The sequence below is a fragment of the Gobio gobio genome (genome assembly GCF_949357685.1).
Source record: "Gobio gobio genome assembly, chromosome: 2".
NCBI classification, from domain to species: Eukaryota; Metazoa; Chordata; class Actinopteri; order Cypriniformes; family Gobionidae; genus Gobio; species Gobio gobio.
In genome coordinates this window covers 72,890,529-72,916,296 of record NC_137098.1, presented here as the reverse complement: position 1 = coordinate 72,916,296, position 25,768 = coordinate 72,890,529, and the positions used below count along the sequence as shown (strand labels likewise).

General features: G+C 40.5%; 1 protein-coding gene across 3 annotated transcripts in view; it reads right to left on the bottom strand.

Moving 5' to 3' along the window:
* Positions 1-25,768, bottom strand: part of LOC307142562 (adenylate cyclase type 2) — a 39,372-nt gene that overhangs the window by 9,038 nt on the left and 4,566 nt on the right. The window contains exons 1-22 of one of the 3 annotated variants that reach the window (XM_079843533.1): positions 24,627-24,867; positions 18,559-18,685; positions 18,024-18,476; positions 17,743-17,940; positions 16,826-16,987; positions 16,467-16,616; positions 13,064-13,209; positions 12,858-12,969; positions 12,647-12,774; positions 11,375-11,533; positions 11,142-11,295; positions 10,729-10,914; positions 10,601-10,626; positions 10,353-10,412; positions 10,208-10,268; positions 10,025-10,122; positions 8,737-8,821; positions 8,249-8,386; positions 2,674-2,754; positions 2,426-2,595; positions 1,608-1,692; positions 1,190-1,348 (exon numbers count right to left, since the gene is read on the bottom strand). In XM_079843533.1, coding sequence (XP_079699659.1) covers positions 1,190-1,348; positions 1,608-1,692; positions 2,426-2,595; positions 2,674-2,754; positions 8,249-8,386; positions 8,737-8,821; positions 10,025-10,122; positions 10,208-10,268; positions 10,353-10,412; positions 10,601-10,626; positions 10,729-10,914; positions 11,142-11,295; positions 11,375-11,533; positions 12,647-12,774; positions 12,858-12,969; positions 13,064-13,209; positions 16,467-16,616; positions 16,826-16,987; positions 17,743-17,940; positions 18,024-18,452 — 2,787 coding nt within the window. In that variant the 5' untranslated portion in view covers positions 18,453-18,476; positions 18,559-18,685; positions 24,627-24,867. Of the gene's footprint in view, positions 1-1,189; positions 1,349-1,607; positions 1,693-2,425; positions 2,596-2,673; positions 2,755-8,248; positions 8,387-8,736; positions 8,822-10,024; positions 10,123-10,207; positions 10,269-10,352; positions 10,413-10,600; positions 10,627-10,728; positions 10,915-11,141; positions 11,296-11,374; positions 11,534-12,646; positions 12,775-12,857; positions 12,970-13,063; positions 13,210-16,466; positions 16,617-16,825; positions 16,988-17,742; positions 17,941-18,023; positions 18,686-24,626; positions 24,868-25,768 lie in introns of those variants that run through there. The other 2 variants (XM_079843531.1, XM_079843532.1) reach the window with 2 other exon arrangements.

The window sequence follows — 25,768 nt, the reverse complement described above, 5'->3', positions numbered from 1 at the left end:
ACCGGCTTCAACCACCACAAGAACTCATCGTTCTCAAGACATTTCTCAGTAAACTTGTATTTTCAATTTGAAAAGGTTACCTCAGTTCTCTCTGATGACACAGTAACTACCGCAGGAAAATCCAGTGATTGTAAACAGACATTTCGTCCATCGGACTGGAGAAATTTCAGCAGTAATGTGACCAAGAATTTAAGACCATTTAATACTTTTTAAGGCCTTTTATCAGGGAAACTTCATTTAAAAACTTCGCCGCTAGAGGTCGCCTATTCAAAACAAAGGCGTGTCTTGATTTCGCCGGGATTGAGCGCGGATTCATGGGAGATGTGGAAAAGAATGGGGACGGGACGCGGGCAGAAATCATGTTCTGCTGGAGCGATTGCTAATGAGAGACGAGCGCGACACGAGAACAGCGAAGCTTTTATTCTGCCGCGAGCGCTTCTTCCGCTCGTGTGTGTGTGTGCAGCGCTGTTTTATCATATCACACACATGTGAGTGTGTTAAAGTGATGTTGTAATGTTGGCTCGGCGCTACTATGAGACACTTGTTCACACTGCAGTGAGTGAGATCATATCAGGCGGTAAAACATCGATCAACAACAGCAGATTTACACAATAAGACTAACTGTGTTGAGCTGGAGAACAATGATGAGTTTCTGTCCATCAACGATCCAAACAGTGGCTAATAAAACAGATATTAAAGCGCCGCTAGTGTTGCCATGGTTACTACACAATAACAAAGGAGGGTGAAGCGGGTTTGATGTCACTGATAGGCGATGCACAATCCGTGTCCTGGGGAAAATCACTGATTTCTCTTGGAAACATTTGGGATAATGTACACAAGTCAACAACATATATAACGCTGATCTAGGCTTTTGAATATATAAATCTAAAAATCTTACATTTTCTGCCTTTAAGAGTTTTTAAGGCACCCTGATATTTGACCCTCATGATTTGACAGCAGAAACACACGAGCTGAAGGAGGACGTTTGTCCAGTTATACTAAAAGACTTGTACTGGCTAAATCACTCTAAACTCTCAGTCAGAGACAGGAGGACTGGAGGAGATCGAGTGCGACAGCTGCGCTTTGATCATGTCTGAACTATGACCATCCGTGTAATGCGCTGTGACGCCTCCAGGGGGCGGCGGTGACGCTCAAGCGCTCCATCAGTGAACATCTGTCAGTGTGTCACCTGGTTCGGGACGTCCTTGCCGATGAAGAAGTCTGTGACGTGTCCTGGCAGCAGATTCTGCAGGAGGAGTCTGTTGACGTTCTTGGTCGTCTCCATTTCCTCCGTCTCTTTTTTGAAACACTTCTCCAGTAGGAACTCCGTCCGAGAGCCCAACTCATCCTGATCACACACACACACACACACACACACACGTTATTCAGATTAGCAGGGCTATTATAGTTAACTAAAATAAAATAAACTTTAACTGAAATAAAATACTTAAAAAATATATATTTTACACACACACACACGCACACGCACGCGTGCACGCACGCACGCACACACACACACACACACACACACACACACACACACACACACACACACACACACACACACACACACACACACACACACACACACACACACTCACTCTTACCTGTCGCACAAGAATAAGGGAGGTCAAGTAGAAAATGACGAGCCAAATGCCGGACATGATCTTGGGCTCCTTCAGAACTCCCGGTCTATGATTTCACAATAAACTATAGTGTTTATTCAGTTTTTTACAAGTGTACATCAATCACAGAGTTTCTGGACACAGGTTAGAGTTATGAATATATAAACAGCATCTGAACCTGGACTGTCAAACATTAAAGTCACAAAATCAATATTGACTCCTTCTTATTTCATGTTCCTGCTCATATTATGCATGATCCATCAGTCACGTTATAATAAAGGAAAACTGTTTGTCTTCATAATCCTTCATCAAAGCATATTAATATTCTGACATCACTAATCCTTGATATTTTTCAACCGCCTTTACACCATCCAATCAAACACCTCATGAATAACTAAGTCCGCCCACATATTCTCATTGAGTTTCTCTCTGTGCGTATGAATACTTGAAATTAACATATATTCAACACACTCTAAACTAAACTTATGATTAACTGCGTTTATGCTAAATATTCATGTGGCTGATTGTGATTTAATATTTGAATTATAATTTGTTATAATAATGATTAAATATTAATTTTTATTTTACAGTACAATAGTATTATTTCAATAGACGCAATTTTATTATAGTTAAACTACAAAAACAATAGTTTTTATTATTATTATTACTGTTATAAGAATTACAATTGATAATTTCAAAAGTAATAATTATCATTATTATTTGATATCATTATTAGAATTATACAGTATAATAATTATTAAAATAAACTCAAAGCCAGTGTGTGTGTGTGTGTGTCTTACGTGCTGTTGAACTGTTGGACGTAGCAGTCGGAGCGCGGCGCGTACACGTGCAGGAAGAGCGCCAGATACACCACCAACGCCAGCGTCAGGAGGAGGAATTTCGCAGACACACACACGCGCACGAACACCATCACGCCCAACATCGCCAGCAGACAGCAGTACAGATAGTACTGCAAACACACATCAACACACCATCAATATAACATCAGCACTCACATCTACTGACCGTGTAGAAGGGGGAAGCTTACCGGCACAGTGTACAGATTGAGATGCTCCAGTTCTGTTGCATTGTTGGAAACATTTAAGCAGTTATCGCCTGGTATAAAAACCTATGAAACAAACGCACAAGCTGTAGAGTTTGTACAGACAGACATAAAAAAGGCAGTCGATCATTTGTGTGTGCATGTGCTGACATTGATTTCTCACTGCTTGCCACAATATTTGATGAATAGACATCAGTTTTCTGAAATGTTATACAATGAGGCATTATCTAATTGACCCAGCAAACACAGTACGTCAAAGTGACGTCAGGAAGACGGTAGACTAATCCATTGTCACTCAGACGTCATATTTTGGTTGAATATTTGGTTTCCACCCACTGCAACTTATACCAACGACGGAAATAAGTGCAGTTACAATAGCAAAATATGTGGGAGAGCGTTGCTATAATATGACTAAATTGTGTTGCAATAGGGAGCACTTCAAAGTCAATACTAAATCAAAACTAGTTAGCACAGTATTCGTAATAGAAAGGATTTAATGACAAAATCTGGTTATGGTTACACTTCAAACAGCTTCAAAATGGATGCATGAGATGATAAACTTATACCATTAATCGTACACAGCATGAATAAAATGTTACCTGAGGGATATATATATATATATATATATAGAGAGAGAGAGAGAGAGTGGGGGAGAGGGAGAAGAAGAGAACAAAGAAGAGAAGCCCCCAATGACCTCAAGAGCCAGAGAATAAAGAGAGCCAGAGAAAAAGAGAAAGAGCAACAGTTCCAATCTTCTTTTATCCCTTACCCTGACCATGTGACCAAACCAAATGTGAGATATCCAAAACTGACCAATCAGACCAAACTTCCCCCACTGTAAAGGTGTGGCACCCATTTGCCATTCAGGCCTTTCTATTGTCTTCCAGATGGCCCTTCTGATAAGGAATGTGGGTTGACAACAGTAAAGCAAATTTCTTTGTTGGATTTCAAATATCAAATATCTTTGATTATTTTCAATTCCTTCACTATCATATAACTGCTCCACACGGCTCCGGGGGTTAATAAAGGCCTTCTGAAGCGAATCGATGGGTTTGTGTGAGAAAAATATCCATATTTAAAACGTCATTAAGTAAAATAACAAGCTTCTGGCAGACGGCAAAAGAATAACAACTGAACTGACGCATGTGCAGAGGATAGAGCAAAACATCTGCGCAGCCGCTACTCTACGCATGCATCAGTTCAGTCCAAATATGGATATTTTTCTCACACAAATGCACCAATTCATTAGCCAAGAAATCTAGACGCACCGTAGCGGCAGAAAATGTATTTTGCCGTGAGTGTAGTCTAGCAACTCTCGGTAGACCTGAGAGCTGGAAAAACCAAACTCTGGTCAGGCCAATCACAGCATGTGTAGAGTCGGTGGGCGGGCTTAACATAATGACGGCACGTCGCGACAGAGTTGCGGAGGTTCTGCGTGCTACTCGTAAACACAGAAGCTGACGAGCAGCGGCCTTTAGAATCGGCTTTGGCCGCGACTCTGGAAGACTTGGAGTTAAGCTTTTATTTGAGAAAAGAACAAAGAACGGCACTGAAGTCATTCTTAAGAAAAGAAGATATGTTCGAAGTTTTGCTGACCGGATACGGCGAAAGTCTATCAACTAACGTTAGCTCGGCTTCACCTTCTTCTTTGCTCTGGTTGGTTGTGGCAATCATGGCCCTATCCAATTGCGTGCAGAGGGAATTTGAAAGACAACCATTTATCCCGCCCCTCGAATTGAGCCCTGCCAATGGTGAGTTTCCAGACCCAACATCTTGATGTGGGTCTGGCTTGTCAGGCTACCATTTCATTTCATGATTTCTTTTATGATGGATAGATGCACTTTTATGGACTTCAAAAACAGACACAAACTACCATTCATATAAAGCTTTTTTACTATAACTCTGATTGTGTTCGTCTGAAAGAAGAATGTCATACACACCTATGATGGCTTGAGGGGGAGTAAATCATGGAATACATTTCATTTTTGGGTGAACTATCCCTTTAAATGGAATCAATTATAAGCAGTTTCACTCATCATCATACACAATGTACAGTATATAATGAACATATAGGAAAAGTCACAGCAGACATTAGCATAAATCCCTGAGTGCCTGGGTGCCAATCTTGGGCACAATGGTAACCACAAAATTCAAAAACATTACGGAAACTCCTCTAAATGTCCTACATAACTGAACAAAAAAATAACACTTTAATCCCTAAATGTACCCTCCTAATGCAGTTCCTTGCAAAGCATGCTGGGAACTGCAGATCCACTGCCCAATTAGTTATATCAACAAAAATGATTCATGTAGTTTTAACATAAATGGATGAAGTAAACTTCAGTTTTAAATATATTAGGTTGATTGAACACAATTCAATTAAGTTGTGACAATATTAAATATGTTTAAGTAAAGTGAACAGAATTTAAATATCTATGAAGGACAGATTTTTTTGAGTGCAGTTTGATATGACTCATGTTTTTTTCTGACTTCCATTGCAACAAATGATGTGTTTTGGTAAACACTGTTACAAAGATCACAAACTCAAGCCAAGAGTCATGAAACACGAGCAGAACGAATTTGTGTGTAAATCGTTCGTAATGCCGTTCTGACGTAAATTTTCGGATTCACGAAAATGTTCGTATTTTCAAAATGTTAGTTGGTACGAAAGAAATTTACACCTGCTCCCTACCCCGTGTAAATGGTACGTAAAACATTTGAACGTTCTGTGTTCTAATTTAGGCAAACGGACGACATTGCATTTTGATTCACTATGTACCATAATAATATTTCAAGAGTTGATTTGCCCCGTCCGTCTTTATTTTTTACTGTTCAACGTTGGGTAAAGGCAGCGCTCATCACTGTCTCATCAAGAGTCGAGCTGCCCAACAAAAGCATACACTGATCACCATAATGGTGACCAACAATTTTCAATAAAACATCAACATCTAATCCTCTGTTAATTCTCAATAAGAGCTTCTGTAGACAAATGACAGAAATAAAGTCAGACTGATTAGTAAAAAGTGAAGCTGGAACTGACATGCACTTCACCTTTTTTTAACGTTTTTTCTTGTTGTTGTTGGTGCTTATTCCAACCAAAATTTGACGTCTGCCCAACGTTGCAGCTTAACGTCAAACAAATCTCAGTTCACTCAGTTCTCAGTTCACTTTATTTGCCATTTGCAGTATAAAACCACATTGGAAAAGATGTGCAAGAAGCTCAAAGTACAAACATATAAATAACATACAAAACACAGCACCACATAAAACAGACAAGCCGATGCCACATAAAAAACCCAGACAGTAAAATACTATACGATAAAATCCTCTCTTAATTTTAAAAGACCCCATTCAGAGTGCTTTGTTTAAAGCAATTACAGCTTGAGGAAAGAAACTGTTTAAATGTCGGTCAGTAGAACATTTTAACGACCGGTACCTTCTCCCTGAGGGAAGCATCTCAAAAAAGGCCCCTGCAGGATGGCCTGAGGCATCCTTAACAATTTTTAAAGCTCGATTCAAGAGTCTAGCATTATATGTGACCTCCAGAAGCGGCAAAGTGCAGCCAATGATCCTGCTCGCTGAGCGAACCACTTTGTTCAAAGCCTTCTTCTCTTTCAAGGTGAGATTACCATACCACAAGGTAATACAATTAGTTAGAACACTCTCAATTACACAATAGTAAAAATTCAAGAGAATTTTTGTATTCTGAGTAAACTCACGAAGCCTGCGTAAAAAGAAGAGGCGCTGTCTCGCTTTCTTTGCAATACTAGTCGTATTTGAGCTCATGAGAAAGGGTCACACCTAAAAATTTACAGCTCTCAACAATCTGCACATCAGAGTCATAGATAGTAATAGGCAACTGATTCCTGTTGTGACCAAAATCAATAACAAGTTCACATGTTTTCGAGGTGTTCAAGAGCAAATTATTTTTTTTACTCCATTTAACAACCTTCTCCACCTCCTCGCGATACTGAGATTCATCGTTTGAACTAATCAGCCCAATGATAGTTGTATCATCTGCATATTTGATTATCACATTATTATCATAAGATGCTTCGAGGTCGTGAGTATACAATGGAAACAACAGGGGACTCAAAATACACCCCTGTGGTGAACCAGTGCTAACATACAACTCATTTGAAATACAGCCATTAATTTTGACCCTTTGTGGTCGACAAGTTAGAAAGTTTAAAATCCATTTACAAATGGCATCGTCGAGTCCAAGGCATTCAATTTGTGAAAGAGCTTTGTGGGGACCATTGAGTTAAAAGCTGAACTATAGTCTATAAATAGCATTCCTGCATATGATTTATGTACATCAAGATGCTTATAGACAGAGTTCAAAGCGAAGGAAATGGCATCATCAACACCTCTATTTTTCCTAAATGCAAACTGTAATGAATCCATAGACATAGGGATTTGCTCTCTAATAAAATTCAACACCAACCGCTCAAAGGTTTTCATCAAGACAGATGTGAGGGCCACTGGCCGACAGTCATTTAAACATGTCACAGTCTTCTTGGGCACTGGAATTATGATTGATCTTTTAAAACTAACTGGAACAGTACACTTCTCTAGTGACATGTTAAAAAGATCAGTTAAAACAGGAGCAAGTTGCTCAGAGAACAATTTAAGGACCCGGGGAGGAATACAATCCGGACCAGGTGCCTTCCTAACCTTAGTCTTGGACAAGATCCTCCGGACGTCCTCCTGAATGATTATAAAACTCTGCTCATTACAAGCTGAAAAAACAACGGGTTCAACATATCCAGTTTCAAAACGACAATAAAACTCATTTAATACATTTGGCAAGGATGGATCAACATTAATAATAGATCCTCCTTTAGGTTTCCAATCAATGATAGAATTTAATCCTTGCCACATGCGTCGAGGGTCCGCTTCCATAATAATGTTGGATTTAGATGTCAACCCGACTTTCATTATGAACCAAAATCCATCGTCTGCCCAACACTGGAGTCTACATCCTGTGCCAGCTGGGAAATATGCATACATTTCCAGAAGAGGAATCTGAACATTGGATAAAGCTAGACTCAAAACTCTTGTTTGATTTTGTTGACACATTAGAGTTAAAGGTTTTTAGCGAGGGGATTTTGGATATCTCTTTTTATCACTCCATAAATCAGAAAATACTGTCAACAGATAGAAAAAAACGTGTTTTTAGGAATAAAATGTCATATAAATCAGGTTGAATGATATATGAACAATTCCCTCACTAAAAACCTTCAGAATATAGATATTAATAAAACTCTAAGTTTTGGTGTATATAAGTGTTACTGAACTGCAGGAAAACTAATTTAATAATATGTATTGTAACTGAAATCTAGAGATGCAAATTGATAAAGTGCAATAAAATAATCACTTAAGTGTGTATCTTGTATTTTTTATCCTTCCCACAAGTCTGAAATGATATGGAAGATACCAGTGCGTGAAAAAATGATGGTTTTGCCTGTAGTGTTGAATTCTTAATTTTCCACGTGTAATTCTATTGTAAATAATTCCATTACGCTCTGTATGTTGTGTGTGTGCAGGTATTTCTCACCATGTTCAGCACTGCCATGAGCAGCGTGATGAGCAGACACAGAAACACCAGCATCAGCCGCAGCGCCGCCCTGGTGGCCACACCGTCACACAGCAGCGGCACCCAGAGGATGCTGGAGGGAATCTTAGAGCTCCAGCGCTGACACACACACACACACACACACACACACACACACACACACACACACACAGACCAACATTTTACATACTTAATTACAAACCTCTATCTGTGAGCCCCTTCTGTTTTATGAACATATTCATTGTAAAATTTAAAGAGTTTACCATTAAAAAGTCATATTTGTCAACCACTAATCTGACTTTTCTCCAAACACACACACACACACACACACACACACACACACACACACACACACACACACACACACACACACACACACACACACACACACACACACACACACACACACACACACACACACACACACACACACACACACACACACACACACGTAAGACATGTGGTCATACCTTCAGGAATCTAGTGAAGACCACCAGCACAATCAGGATCTGGACAGGGAAAGTGGCAGCATACGACACCGCGAGTGCAAAGTTTCTGTAAATGCACAAAGAGAACCAGGGGTTTCTGTTGTGTGTTCGTGCAGAAAAACTAGAAAAATATGGAAAGCTCTTTCAAAGTTTTCTTAAAGTGAGGAAAAAAATAACCCTCGCCAAAAATATGTGATCAGAAATCTGCCATTCTGGATCAAGATCGGTCCCAAATTATGTGATTTCTGGAATATACTGTATTTAATAAAAATAAATGTTTTAATCAATGGCACATTGATTGCATGGTGAAAAGTGTACCAAGCTTTTTTGCCAGCTAAAATATTATCTTTTCTCTCGAGATTTTAAGTTTAATCGTTTAAAATTATAATAATTAATTCATTATTAATATTTCAATAATCTAACAACACATTCACGTTCACGGCTCTCTGATTTGTTTTGTTAGGGGCCAAGCACTGAAGGTGTGAAGACACCTATTGAAACCGTTCCCGTCTTCTTCTTCTTCCACCTTGGGAGTGTATGGCAGCCCATAGAACCGTATGGTAAAAAGTTGTGAAATTTGGCTCACTAATTGAGGACTGATCTGTCACCATAGCAATTTTGGTGTCTCTATCTTTTTGATTGTTTTTATTTTACAAATGATTTAGTTTAATTTTACATTTTAATTTAAATGTAAGATTTTATTGTGTTTTATTGTTTGATTTGATTGTGTTTTATTTTATTTGTATTTGCATTGTATTTTATTGTGTTTTCTGAATTTAATTTTATTATGTTTTATTTTATTGTGTTTTATTGAATTTAATGTAATTTAATTGTATTGCTTTATTTAAATTTTTTTATTTTATATTTAATTTAATTGTATATTATTGTAATGTGTTTTATTTTATTGGGTTTTATTGGGTTTCATTTTTATTTTATTTTATTGTTTTGTATTTTATTTTATTTTATTTTATTGGGTTTTATTTATTTTACATTTACTTATTTTTATTTATTTTATTTATTATTATTATTTAATTTAAAATGTTTAAATTTAATTTGTAATTTTTTAATTTAATTTAATTTAATTTAATTTAATTTAATTTAATTTAATTTAATTTAATTTAATTTAATTTAATTTAATTTAATTTAATTTAATTTAATTATTTATTTATTTGATTTTAGTGTGGGAAACCCTGCTTTAGAATAATGGTGAATCGTTCACAATAAGATCAGGAGCATCCTGTAAATGATCATCATTACATATGACACTCACTTTTGCGAGGTCAACATCTGAACCACAAACACAGAGATGAAGATGACGGCCAAACATCCGACAGAATGATGAAGCCCCTGGACTTCACCCAACGAATACTGGCACACAAACACAGACGGTTAGAAGATAAGAGTGAAAACCAAACATAAATGGAAAACCAACAGCATGCTTTCAAATTCACACCTCTTTCTCCAGCTCAATGTTATTAAAACATAACGTCACACAGTTCAGCTTCGCTGTTCCCCTGAACAATGAAAAGACAACATTAGGTCAAATGCTCTTTATCATTGATTCCCTGTGAAGATTGTACATTAGTGAATTAGCTCACCTTTCATTTTCCAGAGGGTCTAACGAGTTGATCACTCCATTGTCCAGAACTTGTGATGATCTGAGAAAAGAAACTAACCTAAATTACAGCCGTTTCAAAATTAAGTTATGAAAAGCACCAAATTCAGACCCCCTTTATATGAACCACAAAGCGGCCATGCATGAACGTGAGCTCTGATCTCTAATTTAGCTGGACATTATATGAATTATGTTAAATGGTCTACTTTCATATCCCTGAAGAAAATTCACCTGTGAGTGTTCACCTCCACGCTCTCCTGTTGATGAGAAAGTAAATGAATGCCCATAATTAATATGCGCCGTTAAACATATTCAAAGTGATTGAGTGTAATTGGACAGTGATAATGATTGACACTGACCCTAGCCGGCTGTGATTGGCTGATGCCTCTGCCAGCAGTGGGCGGAGCTGCGAATCGAACCTCTGGTTGGTTGAGGTTGTAAAACGGGTGGACGGTTTTCCAGGACTTCAGGTACTGCGACATCCGCACCGACGCCCGGAGCTTGTGCCGGTCTGTGGGTCTGTTGTTCACCTTCAGCTCATGAGTCTGAGAGACACAAGCAGAGCGAAAACAATCACGTCCACACTATTGTTGAAATAAATATACTTTTATTCACTGAAGTCTTGAAAAGTCAAAAATACTGCTGCTTCGGTAGTAAGTCAATACTGAAGCTAGTGAACCATTTGTTAATAGTCATTCAGTCAGTAAACAAACCATCAAGTAACCAACAGATCATTTATCCACAGAGTCAAAAATCATTTTTAGTTATTCACCTCTGCTGTTGTACTGCACTTTTCTGGATTTGGATCAATAACCAGGAACGTTTTCCTTCCCTTCAAATTCGAATCCTGACTTCCGCCGTTTCTATCCTCTACCTGGTATGTCCCCCCCAGGTGACCCAGCGTCTCCTCTGTGATGTGGACTCTCCTATGAGGGACCATAATCATCACTAATATTACTAGGATAATCAGGAATGAGAGGAAAAGTGTACTTGTGTGATAGATACCCAGGCACTCCTCCAGACTCCATGTGATTGGCTAGAGTCACGTCATCTGACCAGACGTCATACTGCCACTTCTGAAGGCCGATCACGCCGCACAGGACGTGACCCGTGTGCACGCCAACACGCATGTTGATGTTCACGTCCGTCGCTTCCCTCAGCTTACTGCAAGGGTCAAAGGTCAAATAATCTCACCTCAAGGCCAGAAATGTATGGGGTGTGCACACCAAAAGCGAAGTGAATGTTACTCGCTCTAGATTACTTGCGGGATTACTTGTTTTTTGCGTCACTCGAGCGAATAAAAACATTGCACGTTGATGAGGGTTGGGTCCCATTCACATTTTATCCGGTACCGGGATCCCAATGGTACCTTTTTTTCGGTACTTTAGGGATGTTTACCTCAATAACTGTACAGAAACTGAAAAAAAGTCATTTATAGAAGTGTTATTGACATTATTCCAGAGCTGGGTTAATTGTCTGTTATGTTTGTTTACTGAAATATATACTAGCTACTTACGTAATTGAATTCATAAAAACAACCATTCATTCACACAGAGACACGCAGGACACGCAGGATTTGTATTTAAATAGTCTTTTTGCAGTTTAATATTCACTCGTCTATATCACTAGATGCGTTCTCAGGTACCGAAATGTGTCAGCGATTGATTTAATGTGAATCGGTACTCTGTAGTACCGACGAAATTCGGTCGGTGCCCTAAAAAATACAGAGTTCGTTACCCAACCCTAGAGATGAGGAGTGTCTTCATGCACAACAACAACATTTTTTTCCACCATTTTGTCTGTCATCAACCATGTTGGAGATAACTACTATTGCTGCTCTGTACCTGTTGTGGAAGTCCCAAATACGCTGGAAAGCCAAACCCCATCCAGAAGCGCACACAACTCTGTGAATTTCACCATCTTCTCCATAAACTGCCTCTGGATGACAGCCCAGTTTCAGACAGGTGCCCAGTTTGATAACTTGCTAATAAGCTCTTTGATGATTGGCCTGCGCGACAATGTCATGTGAATTTTCCGCTCAAGCTCGTTTTTTCAACTTGCGCAGAAGATGCGATTGAGCCATTTGCATCATTCGCTTTGCCCCGTCTCTTTACGTCTATGCATTGACTTTGTATGCAATCTTCTCACGTAAATAATTACATTTTATTTTGTTGTGCACACACAATTAAACTTTATTTTATTTCAGTTGGCCTAGGCAAACACTGATAGAGAGAAGATGATTTTTGGACTGTATGTGTTTGTGATGGTGGGACTCACTTTATGGCGGTGCACATGTCCAGGCCCATCTGAACGCAGTTGCGAGCGTGATGAGGGATCGGATCAGGAAGACCAGAGACACAGTAATAACAGTCGCCCAGGATTTTAATACGCAAACAGCCATTTTTCTACAGAGAGTGTGTGGAACATCAAGTAAAGAGTCAAACACACACAAAAATCCAAAGAGCGACAATGACGGAGATCTCTTCACCTTGGCGATGTCGTCGAACCTGCCGAAGAGTTTGTTGAGAACGCCGACGAGCTCCTCAGGTGTGCAGGTGCTGGACAGGTGTGTGAAGCCCACGATATCAGCGTACAGGATGCTGCAAAATAATAACCGTGTGTTTATTACAGCAAGTGTACACTACTAATAATTAACGCTTTTTTATGTGAGTGTGTGGGTGTGTGATGTCACACCTGATGTCTCTGTGCTGTCGGATGTAAAGACTGTGGAAATTGGGTCGATTTTCCTCGGCGGTACATTTAGCGGTCAGACGCTTGACGATTTCAGTCTTCAGCTCCATGGCGATGTACCGAGGCAGGATGGACAACAAGAGATGCTCCTGGACACACAGGTTAACCGGTACAAGAGGAAAACTGATTAAAGACTATTCCATTAAGAATCAAATATATTCTGTTTAAGCAAACACGTCACAAGGGACTATTATGTTTAATTTAATAAATTGCCATGTGATATAATTCATTAATCTAAATGTTGGCTGTTCACTATGAAAACTACGGCAGTTTACAATTCTGACTTTTTCTCTTAGAATTGTTAGATATAAACTCACAAATGTGAATTATAAAGCCTGAATTGTAATATATAAACTCGCAATTGCAAGAGAAAAAAGGTCAGAATTGTGAGATAAATAGTGTGAGCAATAGTGTGCAACAGCGGCGCTGATTCCGAAAGTATTATTTGCATTAATTTATTTTTAAAAAAATCTTTATTAAAGCATTATATTGCATGAACCAAACCAACCAGCTACGAGGACAATCACAACACTACAAACTTTGATTTGAAGCAAAAAGAGTATTTGAAAATCAGACAAAAATAAACCTTGTTCCCTGAAGGAGGTAACGGAGACATTTCATCAAAAAACTTACAAAATGGGCTCTCAAATGGAAGCCGAATCACCTTTGAGTGGTAAGAAAACAGGCCAATGGACATTGGTGACTGAGACTTAGATGGCAAGCCACTCCCAAGGTCATATGGGTATATAAGTATATAAGCCGGCATTCAGTAGGTGGTTCAGGGTTCTGGCAGGTGGGACGTAACATCTCTGTTCCCTCCTTCAGGGAACGAGGGTTATGACAGTAATGAGACGTTCCTTTTCAATCAGTCAAAGGGACGCTATGGAGGCCACATCCTGCTCACAGGGAGGTAACATGTGGAAGAAGGACCAGTGCTACATATGGACGATCTCTACGGTAGGTCCTGCCTAGTTTGGGATGGAACCACTACGGACGCAGAGATGGGGCAGAGCAAAATCTGCCCAGGGAGAGTTTGCTGTCAGGGGAACTGTACACAAATGGGTCCAGCAAAGGGACTGACCAGCTGGGCATGCAACTCAAGTACTGGGCCTGGCATCAGTCTGACTGCCGAAGGATACTTGGAGGAAACTCCATTCAGGGTTCGCCAAGTGGGGAACACACCTGGAGAGTAAGAAACCACTCATATCCCCCCCTTAGAGGGGAATGGAGATGCAAGTGAGACACTCAGCCAGTGTTCCCGCACTTTACCTGTTTGTACCCAACACACAGGAAGAAACCAGCTCAACCCAGAGATTGTATGATCTTGTGAAGGTGTTAGGTGTCACCCAACCTGCAGCTCTGCAGATGTCTGCCAGTGGACAAACCTCTGTTTGGAGACAGCATTTCCCTTCTGCTGACCCTTCAAGAGCTGCTCTGAGCCTCTACAGCTCTGCGTGCAGTCTACGTAGATGTGCAGGGATTAAATGAGACACAACGACCCAAGGGCTGGGTCTGCCTCCTTCAGGGGCAGCGCTTGCAAGTTCACCACCTGGTCCCGAAAAGGAGTGGTGGGAACTAAGCCAGTGAGAGTCAGCCGGTCCAAATTCCAAGTCCGTTTCGATGACCAAAAATGCCTGCAGGTCCCCCACCCTCTTAATAGATGTGAGAGCAGTCAGGAGAACTGGCATATTGGCAGAAACGCATATTTACGGAGGGCAGCTGTGTGCCAGTGCATCCGTCCCAAGTGAGTCAGGGCGTAAAAAAGCTGGCAATGGAAGGGTTCTGGAGAGATCTTTGAATCGCCTCCAGATCAGCTGGACCACCTGGGGGTGCAGCCCATTCTGGAGGCATCTATTGTGAAAACAACGTGGCTAGACACTTGTTCTAAAGGAAAGGCAAGGTCTGACTACAGGCTGAATGTTTGCCATCAGATTGGTGTGATGGTCACCGATGTGCGCCTGCCCATCTCAGGACTCGTCCATTTAGCCAGTGCTGAAGTGGTCTCATAATATGCAACAATCCGAGTGGTGTGACCGTGGCTACAGATACCATATGCCCCAAGAGGCTCTGAAATTGTTAAAGTGGAACTACTGTCCTGCCCCTGGAGCACCAGGTCCCTGGGCTTGCACAACAAATCTCGAGAGTGAGCTAGAAAAAGCCAGTTGTTGAGATAGTTGAGAAAACGAACGCCCACTTCCCTTACTGTAGCAAGGGCAGCCTCTGTGGTCTTTGTGAAGATGCGGGGAAACAGGGACAGCCCGAAGGAGAGGACCTTGTACTGGTATGCCTGACCCTTGAAACAATGTCCATAGGATATGCTCGGTCCCCCATGAGAAGGACCCGCAGGCTCATCAGGAAACTCCACAGCCAGCAACATATGTGAGGAGTGGGAGGCCCGTGGGGACGAGAGCTCCCACTATAACCCTCAGATCACCCTGCATATTAACTGAAATGGTTCGCTGCGGTACATTTTTCAAGGTATTGGAACATTGCGTTATTAACTTTGCGATGGTCATGTTCCCGCAGCGATCGTGGCTGTCGGACGAGGCCAGGAAACGGCCGCATCCAGAAACACACGGGTGAAATGTCATCTTTACAAAGACGCGACGTCACTTGTGCGTGCTCTTTTAGGGAAACTGCTTTTTTTATTGTTGAAGCGCCCAAGGGTAAAATCGATTCAAGTTTTCTCTTTCAATGTGAAAATGCGCCTTATGTCCAACAAAAGACGCAGAGCGCTGTGAAAACAACTGAAGCTGAACGAGTGAGTTGCTGGCAAGCTTATATACCCGTATTTCTGAGGGCGTGGCTCGCCGTCAATGTCCATTGGCCTGTTTTCTTACCACTTGAAGGTGATTGGGATCCCAACTGAGACCCCATAATGTCAGTCTTTCGATGTAACTTCAAACGTGACTGACTGAAAGGACGGATTTAGTGAGGGAAACATTATTATTTAAAAACAATGAGTTGAAAAAATGCAGGCTGACGGCTTCAGCAGAAGCAAATACCATAGATTAACAACCCCATAACTCAAAATAGGGCTGTTTTTAACGGTTTATATTATATTTCTCTATAGAGATTCTTACTTCTGGAACCAACCGTTGCACTCTATAGGCCAACTGTGTTTATTTTTCATTCTGTAGCGGAAACAAGCTTCCATGGCTTATAGTTGATTATAATGAACATATACAAATACAAAACTTAATAAAAATAAAATAAAAATAATATTTGAAAATAAAAACAATTATTAGTGCTATTATTATTATTATGCATGTTAACTGAGCAGCGTGAGCTTCACGTGAGCAGCGCTGTGTGTCAAGCAGAGTGTCAGATATATGGGAATCTGTACCTGATCGCTTTTCTGTTTGGCCTGCGTGGAACGGTTTTTGCCAAAATCTTCTCGTTTCTTGCTGGATTTCCGGTTAGCGTGCTCGGTGTGCCACAGGTGAAACACGCCCACACAGTTGACGCACACAAACAGCACTCCATTCGCTACCAACTGAGACACAAAGAAAGGAGTTTTGAATACGTGTGGAGACAGGAAAATCAGCCGGTGGCCTCCGCTGCACAGGTTTTGCATATAACATTTCCTCTGACCAGCCATGAGGTATTCAGGTGTTGGTAAAGCTCTGTGTGTGTGTGTGTGTGTGTGTGTGAGTGTCTGTATGTGTGAGAGTGTGTGTATGTGTGTATGCGTGTGTGTGTTACCTGCAGGGCGAGGTCACGTGTCCCCGGACTGGTGACGGACACATACGCACTGATGATGACGATGTGACAAACACTCACTCCGATGCCGAAGCTCAGTGCCCATGAGAGCCTGAGAGGAAGAACCGTATAAACGGACAGGGCCAGAAAGAGGAAGAACGCGACCTGAGGATGAAAAACAGCTAGAGTAAAGGAGAAAATCTCTCAGATATACAGCAGGTTTATTACTGTTGAACAAAAACTACATCATTAAAATGGCATTTTTGTTATGTGAAATAAAATAAATGTTAACTGAGATAAAATGTAAAAAACTAAATTATTTTATTTCTGCTAGTTGCTAAAATAAAATAAAATAAAATAACTAAAACTGAAATATTAATTACTAAAACTACACAGACATGTTAAAAAACCCCTCTAAAAATGACAAAAAAGACGACAAAATTACTAAAACTAAATTAAATTGTTTAAAAAAACACAATAAAAAATGACAAAAAAGCTATTTTTTAAACTAAAATTTAAATGTAAAAGAAAATATAAATAAAAACTTTATAGACATAAAAAAAATAATAATGACAAAAGCACACAACAAAGCATGAAAACACAAATATATATATTAACAAAAACTATATAGACACAAAAAACTAATTTGAACAAAAAATTCAAATGAACTAACTAATTGAAATAAACAAATTAACTAATTTATAATATTAATACAAAAAATATATAGACATTTAAAAAACAAAATGAATAAAAATGACTAAATGACTAAAGTTTAAATGAAAATTATTTGCATAGAACATGTTTCTGGCTTAAAAAGAAAAGTTAGCGTGCGAGCCATGGACTACTTTTATAAGTGTGACAGTCCTGTCACTGTTTAGTAAACTAAAACACACAATAAGAGATCTTAACAATCATCTGACCTGCTCCCAGGCGGTGACGACGCCTCCGATGAAGATGAACACGACGGCGATGATGAGGAGCAGAAACCAGATGAAGAGCGCGAGCGGCGTTTCTCCTCGCCGGACCACCGGCAAACACGGCAAACACACCAGAAGAGCCACGCAGACACACACCGCCACACACACCACTGTGAACGCCGCTAGGTGAGTGTTGAGGCTCTGAGAGAGCGAGACAAAACCTTGCTTTAGAAACACACACCTCCTGGAAACACACGTCCGTTCACCCGTCAGTCGGATCTTACCCTGCCGGTGGACGGGATGATGATGATGATGGTCACGCAGAAGAGGATGGCCAGCACTAGTCCGGACACCATGAGCGGCGTCTCCCCCAGACACCGCAGGAACGCCGTCCGCACCGCGCGGAAACAGCCGCACCTCGGGCGGGATCCATCGCCTTCAGGAGTCACGAGGATCGGTCTCCGGGAGCTTTGAGAAAACGCAACGGTGACATTGGAAGTCCTGGAGCTCTCAGATAAGGTTGCCAAACTCTGTCTCCGGTCAACGGCGTCAGGTTCAGTCCATTCTGAGATGTTTCGAGAAGAGGAAATGCGTTCCTCGCGCGGATTGGGGACGTCGCTGAGACGGTTCCTATCCCGAGGTCTCAGGGGTTCGGGGACGTTCTCGAGCTTGGCGACACCCAGTTCGATGTAAGCCTTGGCGTCGTCCAGCATTACGCTTGGGCTTTATTTGGGCTTCTATTAACGCAGCAAGACGCCCAATTGATTATTTCTGCACACTCAATACATATACATAAATAATGTCTGGGTTAAAGCTTACATCAGGCAAGTCTGAGGGTTTGAGAGCAGGTGTTTCCCAAACTAATGTTTTCAGAGGTTCACTCGTAGGTCTGTTGAAGTGAATCCATGTAGGGAAGCGTCGTTCCTGGATCGGTTATCCATTACACCTGCGCTTGAAGAACACAACGGTGAACAGTGAAAGATCAGCAAGAGATCAACTGGCTTTCACAATGCAATCCAGTTCAAAACTGAATAGAAATCGAGGTTAACATGGGTTAATTACACTTATTTTTCATTTGCCCGCATCTAATTAACCAACAGAGGGGTCAATACCCAGATAGCAAGCCACCATCGAAACAACTTTAAATCAATGTTAACTTGTCAATATTAGCTGCATTGAATCAACATCATGTTTGCACCCGCAATTAATGTAGAAATTTCATGCAAAAATCAATGGTAATGGCATTGAATCAGTTACAATGTGATGATGATTCAACATCATGAAACACAACAACTACAACTAAAGCCTGAAATCAATCAAGACAATACATCTCTCAAGATCTCAGCTGAGAATTAACAGAGGTTTAGATGTTGATGTTTTATTGAAAATGTTTGGTCGTCATTATGGAGATCAGTGTTTCCTTTAGTTTGGGCAGTTTGACTTAGTCACTGAAACACATAATTTGTTTAAAAATATAATTTAAACTAGGGATGCACCGAATCCAGGGTTCGGGTTCGGATTCGGCCGAATATTGGGCTTTTTGACTGGGTTCGGTTTCTGCCGAACCTCAGAATTTTTTTCCACCGAACCCGAACCCTAGGCTTGCACTATGCGCGCCCCGCTGGTCGAACATAATGACGCCGCTGTTGAAAGTGAAAATGGAACTCATGAACAGAAAACGTGGCAGTAGCTACTTTAAGTCAAAAGAATGCGATTCAAGTTGAGCTACGCGTTCAATTTGCAATGCCGATTTGTCTCGTGATGACAAGGACCCTTAACAACAGCCGCTGTTATAACATTTGCATATGAAACATCCGAGAGAATACGAGTTGTGCATGAAGGAATCCACAGACAGCAGCCAAAATTTATTTTATTTTACCTTGCAAACAGCCTATAGATCTATAGATCAGATAAAATATAAATAAAATTAATAAAATATATAGGCCTACACTAAATATTTTTCACTTAAATAATTACCAAATTAAGATGACAAAACGAAAATACACTGAATCCGTAAGCTTTGAAGAACCGGAATTAGGTAAATAGGTAGATAATATACTATATATCTTTACATATACTATTCTCTTAAAACCATCATTTCGTTATTTTTACTAACCCAAATAATGATTCATCCGCTAGGTTGCACGTGAGGGGGAAAAATAGGTTCCTTCCACTTAAGAGTTGAGCTCTTTTTATTTTAATATATCTCTTTACATAAATACTATTTTCTACTTTAAAAAAAATAATTTCGTTATTTTACTAACCCAGTGTTTTGTATGTGAATGCTGTTTCACGTGAATATTACCACAGGAGTGAAGCACAAAGCTTTTTTTAGCCTAGAAAGGAAATAATGGTCAGAGAGCTCTTTTTCATTCTGCTTTGTGATCTGGATCTGGTCACTCGATTTTCCGTGAATTTGAACAATAGGCCTAGTCCATTTTATCCCAATGGACATGGACATCTCGTTTCTTTTCCCAAATCTTCACTCACGTCGCGCCCATGTTCGCAGGGGATTATAAACGTTTCTTCCTTTCGTTTGCTTATAATTAAGTCTATTATAACTATTCACATCCTTTACTGTGGGAAAGGATAAAAAACACTGTAAGACGAATACCTTTTTACTTAAAATTTTATTTAACACAGTTTGTTCTTGTTATTAAACTTGGTAAGGCGCGTCAAGTTTGGTTTATTTGAATAGCGCATTTCACACACGGCGGTGATTTTAGTTTAGTTTTCTCTGGCAGTGAATAATCAAACATTGCCTAAATGTCTTGACCCTGTGGAAAATAAAATCCACTCTTCAGACCTTTAACAACAAGTGTTGCTTTGCAACATCAGTAGAACATATGAAGACGAAGATATTCAAGAAGGTGTCTATTCAGTGTCCCATTCCTCTCAAAGTGCAGAGCGGTATATGACGCATCTTTGCGGGGAAATAGTATGAATCAAATATTTTTCTAACTAATATTTAATTTTCATATATTCTTGAGGTTACCATTATTTACTGAAAATCGTTTTTGTTTTATAGGCTGTGTTGTTTCACTGACGGAAGTGCTAAAATAAACACGCATATGGATGTTTCAGCCTCAAATTATTTCAAAATATAGGCTATATATCTGGCATAGACTACAGTATTTAAAATAGCATATATGCATTAGTTACATTCTCAATTTAATTTACAGAGCAATCTCTGCTAAGTTTTTAGTTTAACTTATACTATAGAAGAGGATTAGTGTGTGTCGCACACAACAGACTCGCAACGGGGGCGTGGCATCATCACGATGGTGGCGCTCCATCTTGATGTCGGCACAACCCTAGCGCGCGCCTCCTGCGCTGTCCGTTGGGTTGTTCTTTGAAACGACAGAGGACGACTCGGGGTAATTTTTCTATAAACCTTCATGAAACAGCGGCTAGAAGAACATACACGACAATGTTTACTTTAGTAAACTTGACCAAAACAGTTAATGGCATCCCTACACTGCTGTGGACGTTGTTAACTTCATTAATGTGTTTACTGTGATAATGGACTGCGGATGGGAGTAGGATTCGGTATTCGGTTTCGGATTCGGCCGAATCTTAACCAGTGGATTCGGTATTCGGCCGAACCCCAAAAATCTGGATTCGGTGCATCCCTAATTTAAACAATAATTTTTTGATAAATTGACTAATATTACCCTTGACCAAAAGTGGTTATTTGTTGTTAATAGATGATATTCAACAACAAAACTTTCTTGCCACAGATCAGACATTCTGAATTTCGATTTTTAAATAAATTGTAGAAATTAATTTTGCAGACACACACAGACATCAAGAATAAGCATATTAATCTCAACAATGGTGACATGCTTCATGCCGCAATGCATGCTGGGAGCCATGCGTTTTATACTATTGTAGCTCCCAGCATGCATTGCAGCATGAAGCATGTCACCATTGTTGAGATTCATATGCTGACTCTTGATGTCTGTGTGTAGGTCTAAAAATGTTTTCCCCATTCTGTCAGAATGTCTAATCTATGGTGAGAAAGTACTGTAGGTAAATATAATCTATCAACAACCACTTTTGGTCAATGATGAGACAGTTATTGTGCTGAAAACGATATCATCTGATCATTTTGTTTCTGGCTTTCTTTGCAACAAATTATGTTTTAGTAAACACTGTTACAAAGACCATAAAGAACAAAAGCCAAGAGTCAAACTGGCCAACTAAAGCAAACACTGATCTCCATAATGGTGAATTTATTTTCAATAAAACATCAACATCTAAACCTCTGTTAATTCTCAGCTGAGATCTTGAGAGATGTATTGTCTTTTTTTTAATCTTCAGTTGATTTCAGGCTTTATGGTTTAGTTATAGTTGTTGTGTTTCATGATTAGGAACCAGCATTGTAACATTGAGACATTAAGAGTGTGATGGAAAGTATAGGTTTACGTCACTGAAAATACCAGCTGTAAGTGATGACAGGTTTACAATGAAACGTCATTTCACTACCAAATCAGATCAAAGATACAGAACATCTTTGCTTTTCTTAGTATTTATACCGTGAAGGCACTGTATGTTACAGGTACATTCACACATTATGACACTGCCAATACGAGAACAGTTCAAACACGCACTGACAGAAAACATGCAAACGCACTCATTTTCCTAAAGTTCAATATTCATCCACTAACAAACATCACGTCACATTCTTTAGAAGACAAAAACAAACAAGTACAGATACAAAGGAGCACAACTGTGACAGGTTTATTTATAGTGTCTACTCTGGACAACACAAACAGACTGATGTCACGTTCAAAGTGAAGTTACTGTACGTGAACAGGATGAACTGGATACAGAGAATAATACAAACACCTGTGTAGCCATACGTCTGTTGCCTAAGCAGAAACACCCGATGACACACACATATCTCTCACTCTACATTGTATAAAAGCGCTTTAGAAATAAAGTTGGCTTTCTGACTTGGCTTGTATCCATATTCAGTGTATATACTGTATACACAAATCAGGCATAACATTACATGAAGTGAATAACACTGATGATCTCTTCATCACCTGTAAGTGGGTGGGATATATATAGTATAATATATTATTATATATTATACTATATATTATATTAGTGTTAGAAGCAGGAAAAATGGGCAAGCGTAAGGATTTGAGCGAGTTTGACAAGGGCCAGATTGTGACGGCTAGACGACTGGGTCAGAGCATCTCCAAAACTGCAGCTCTTGTGGGCTGTTCCCGGTCTGCAGTGGTCAGTCTCTATCAAAAGTGCTCCAAGGAAGGAACAGTGGAGAACCGGCCACAGGGTCATGAAGTAGGAGTGGAGAACCGGCCACAGGGTCATGAAGGACCAGTGGAGAACCGGCCACAGGGTCATGAAGTAGGAGTGGAGAACCGGCCACAGGGTCATGAAGGACCAGTGGAGAACCGGCCACAGGGTCATGAAGGACCAGTGGAGAACCGGCCACAGGGTCATGAAGGACCAGTGGAGAACCGGCCACAGGGTCATGGGCGGCCGAGGCTCATTGATGCCCGTGGGGTCCGATCAAACAGACGAGCTACTGGAGCTCAAACTGCTGAAGAAGTTAATGCTGGTTCTGTGGAAAGGTGTTGAGAATACACAGAGCATCTCAGTTTGTTGTGAATGGGGCAACACAGCCACTGACCAGTCAGGGTGCCCATGCTGACCCCTGACCCCGACCAAAGCACCAACAGTGGCCCGTGAGCATCAGAACTGGACCACGGAGCAATGGAAGAAGGTGGCCTGGTCTGATGATCACGTGGCCGGGTGCGTGTGCGTGGCTTACCTGGGGAACACATGGCACCAGGTGCACTATGGGAAGCAGGTGTGGCGGCGGAGGCAGTGATGCTTTGGGCAATGTTCTGCTGGGAAACCTTGGGTCCTCCATCCATGTGGATGTTACTTTGACACATATTATCTACATAAGCATTGTTGAGACCATGTCCAGCCTTTCATGGAAATGGTATTCCCTGGTGGCTGTGGCTCTTTCAGCAGATAATGCGCCGCCACAAAGCACAAATGATTCAGGAATGGTTTGAGGAGCACAACAACGAGTTTGAGGCGTTGACTCGGCCTCCAAATTCCCCAGATCTCAATCCAATCGAGCATCTGTGGGATGTGCTGAACAAACAAGTCCGATCCATGGAGGCCCCACCTCGCAACTCACAGGACTTAAAGGATCTGCTGCTAACATCTTGGTGCCAGATACCACAGCACACCTTCAGGGGTCTAGTGGAGTCTATGCCTCGACGGGTCAGCAAAAGGGGGACCAGCACAATATTAGGAAGGTGGTCATAATGTTATGTCTGATCGATGTATGTAGTGGTGTAGTTTGAGGTCAGTAAGATAAATAAATTCATACTTTAATTCAGCAATGATGCATTCAATTGATTATCAGTGACAGTAAAGACATTTATAATGTTACAAAATAAATTCTTTTGAACTATCTATTCATCAAAGAATCCTGAGAATCCGGTTCCATTAAAAAATTCTTGAGCATCAAATTCTCATATTAGAATGAATTCTGAAGGATCATGTGACACTGAAGACTGGAGTAATGATCACAGGAATAAATGACACGTTACTATATATTTACAGCTGTTTTACATTGGAGCAATATTTCACTGTTTTTATTGTTTTTTTGATCAAATAAACACAGCCTTAGTGAACAGGAGAGACTCTTTCAAACAAACAAAAAATTCTTACCGATCCTAAACTTCTGAACATTAGTTTGTATATAAGAGCATAAAACTCAACACATTTGCTTAGATTCAGACGAGTTGTTCTTCTGAACCAGTGAGTCATAAACAGGCACAAAGCCTCTCACAACACCGCATGAGTCAACCACTGACAAAGGATTGCTTTACCTGTATTATCATCACTGAATTGGATCTTACGACACACATCACATCAAAGGGAAGCACCAGGGCTCGTCCAGACCTCCCGAAAAACTGTAAAAACTGCCGTGTGTATCCACTGAAATCTCTGATGCAGCCAAAGAACGTCCTGAAATAAACCCTGAACCGAAAGACCAACACAAGCCTGATTCAATGAGGAAAACGAACTAAATAACGTACTACCTATGAAGGTTTCCTAGTGAAGAATGTCATGTTTTGCTCTGGACCTGTCATAAAGTCTTTGTCTGGTTGCATTCGTTTGCATATCTGGCCTTTTCATATGACACTGTTTTCCATAAACTCGTCCCTTATTTTCCCTGTAACTCACAGCGAAGGTCATTATGCCTCTTGCTTTATCCCACTGTCTAGTGCATTTATTTATTTGGCGTAAACGACTTATAATGTGCTTCGAATAAAAAAAGTCTAATGCATAAACCATGTTCATGACGATAATTGAGAAATAGTCACACAATTTCAAGAGAAGCTTTCTAGGTTAACCAGCATTTTCATCAACTGTGTGGTGCGGGTCAAACTGAAATATTAAACAGCCCTATTGTCCTGGTCTGTTTATGTTGTGTCTGGTGAGATCCCTGAGAATCAAACCCATGATCTAGTTACTCCCACTCTGTCCAGCTTGTATAAGGTTAATCAGTGATGTGTGCTTGCTCAGAAAGAACGTTCTCTCATATTTATGAATAAACATTCTTCTGTGACGTTAATAGAACGTTCGTTCAAAGCCATCTGGACTTCAATAATGTTACTATTTGTTTTAGAACGTTCAGAGAACATTCAAAAGTAACGCTCAAAGAACATTAAAGGGTAACTAAACCCCTGCTCAGAGCTTAACTCCACCCACTGGCAATTTTTGAAAAATGCTGGTAAAGTGGGCAGAGCCCAGCGGAGACAGAGGGGACGAACCGAGGGCGGGGCTGAGTGGAGGGCGCGCACCTGAGACCCGCTGTGACGGATTGATTGACAGCTGTCTGAATTGCGAGTCGCAAAGATGGAGAATGACTGGAGTGACGCCAGTAGCTTTGCAACAGAGCGATCATTCTCCCCCACCTTCACCTGAAGTGGAGGAGGGTGAATTGTCTGTAGACACAGACCTGGAG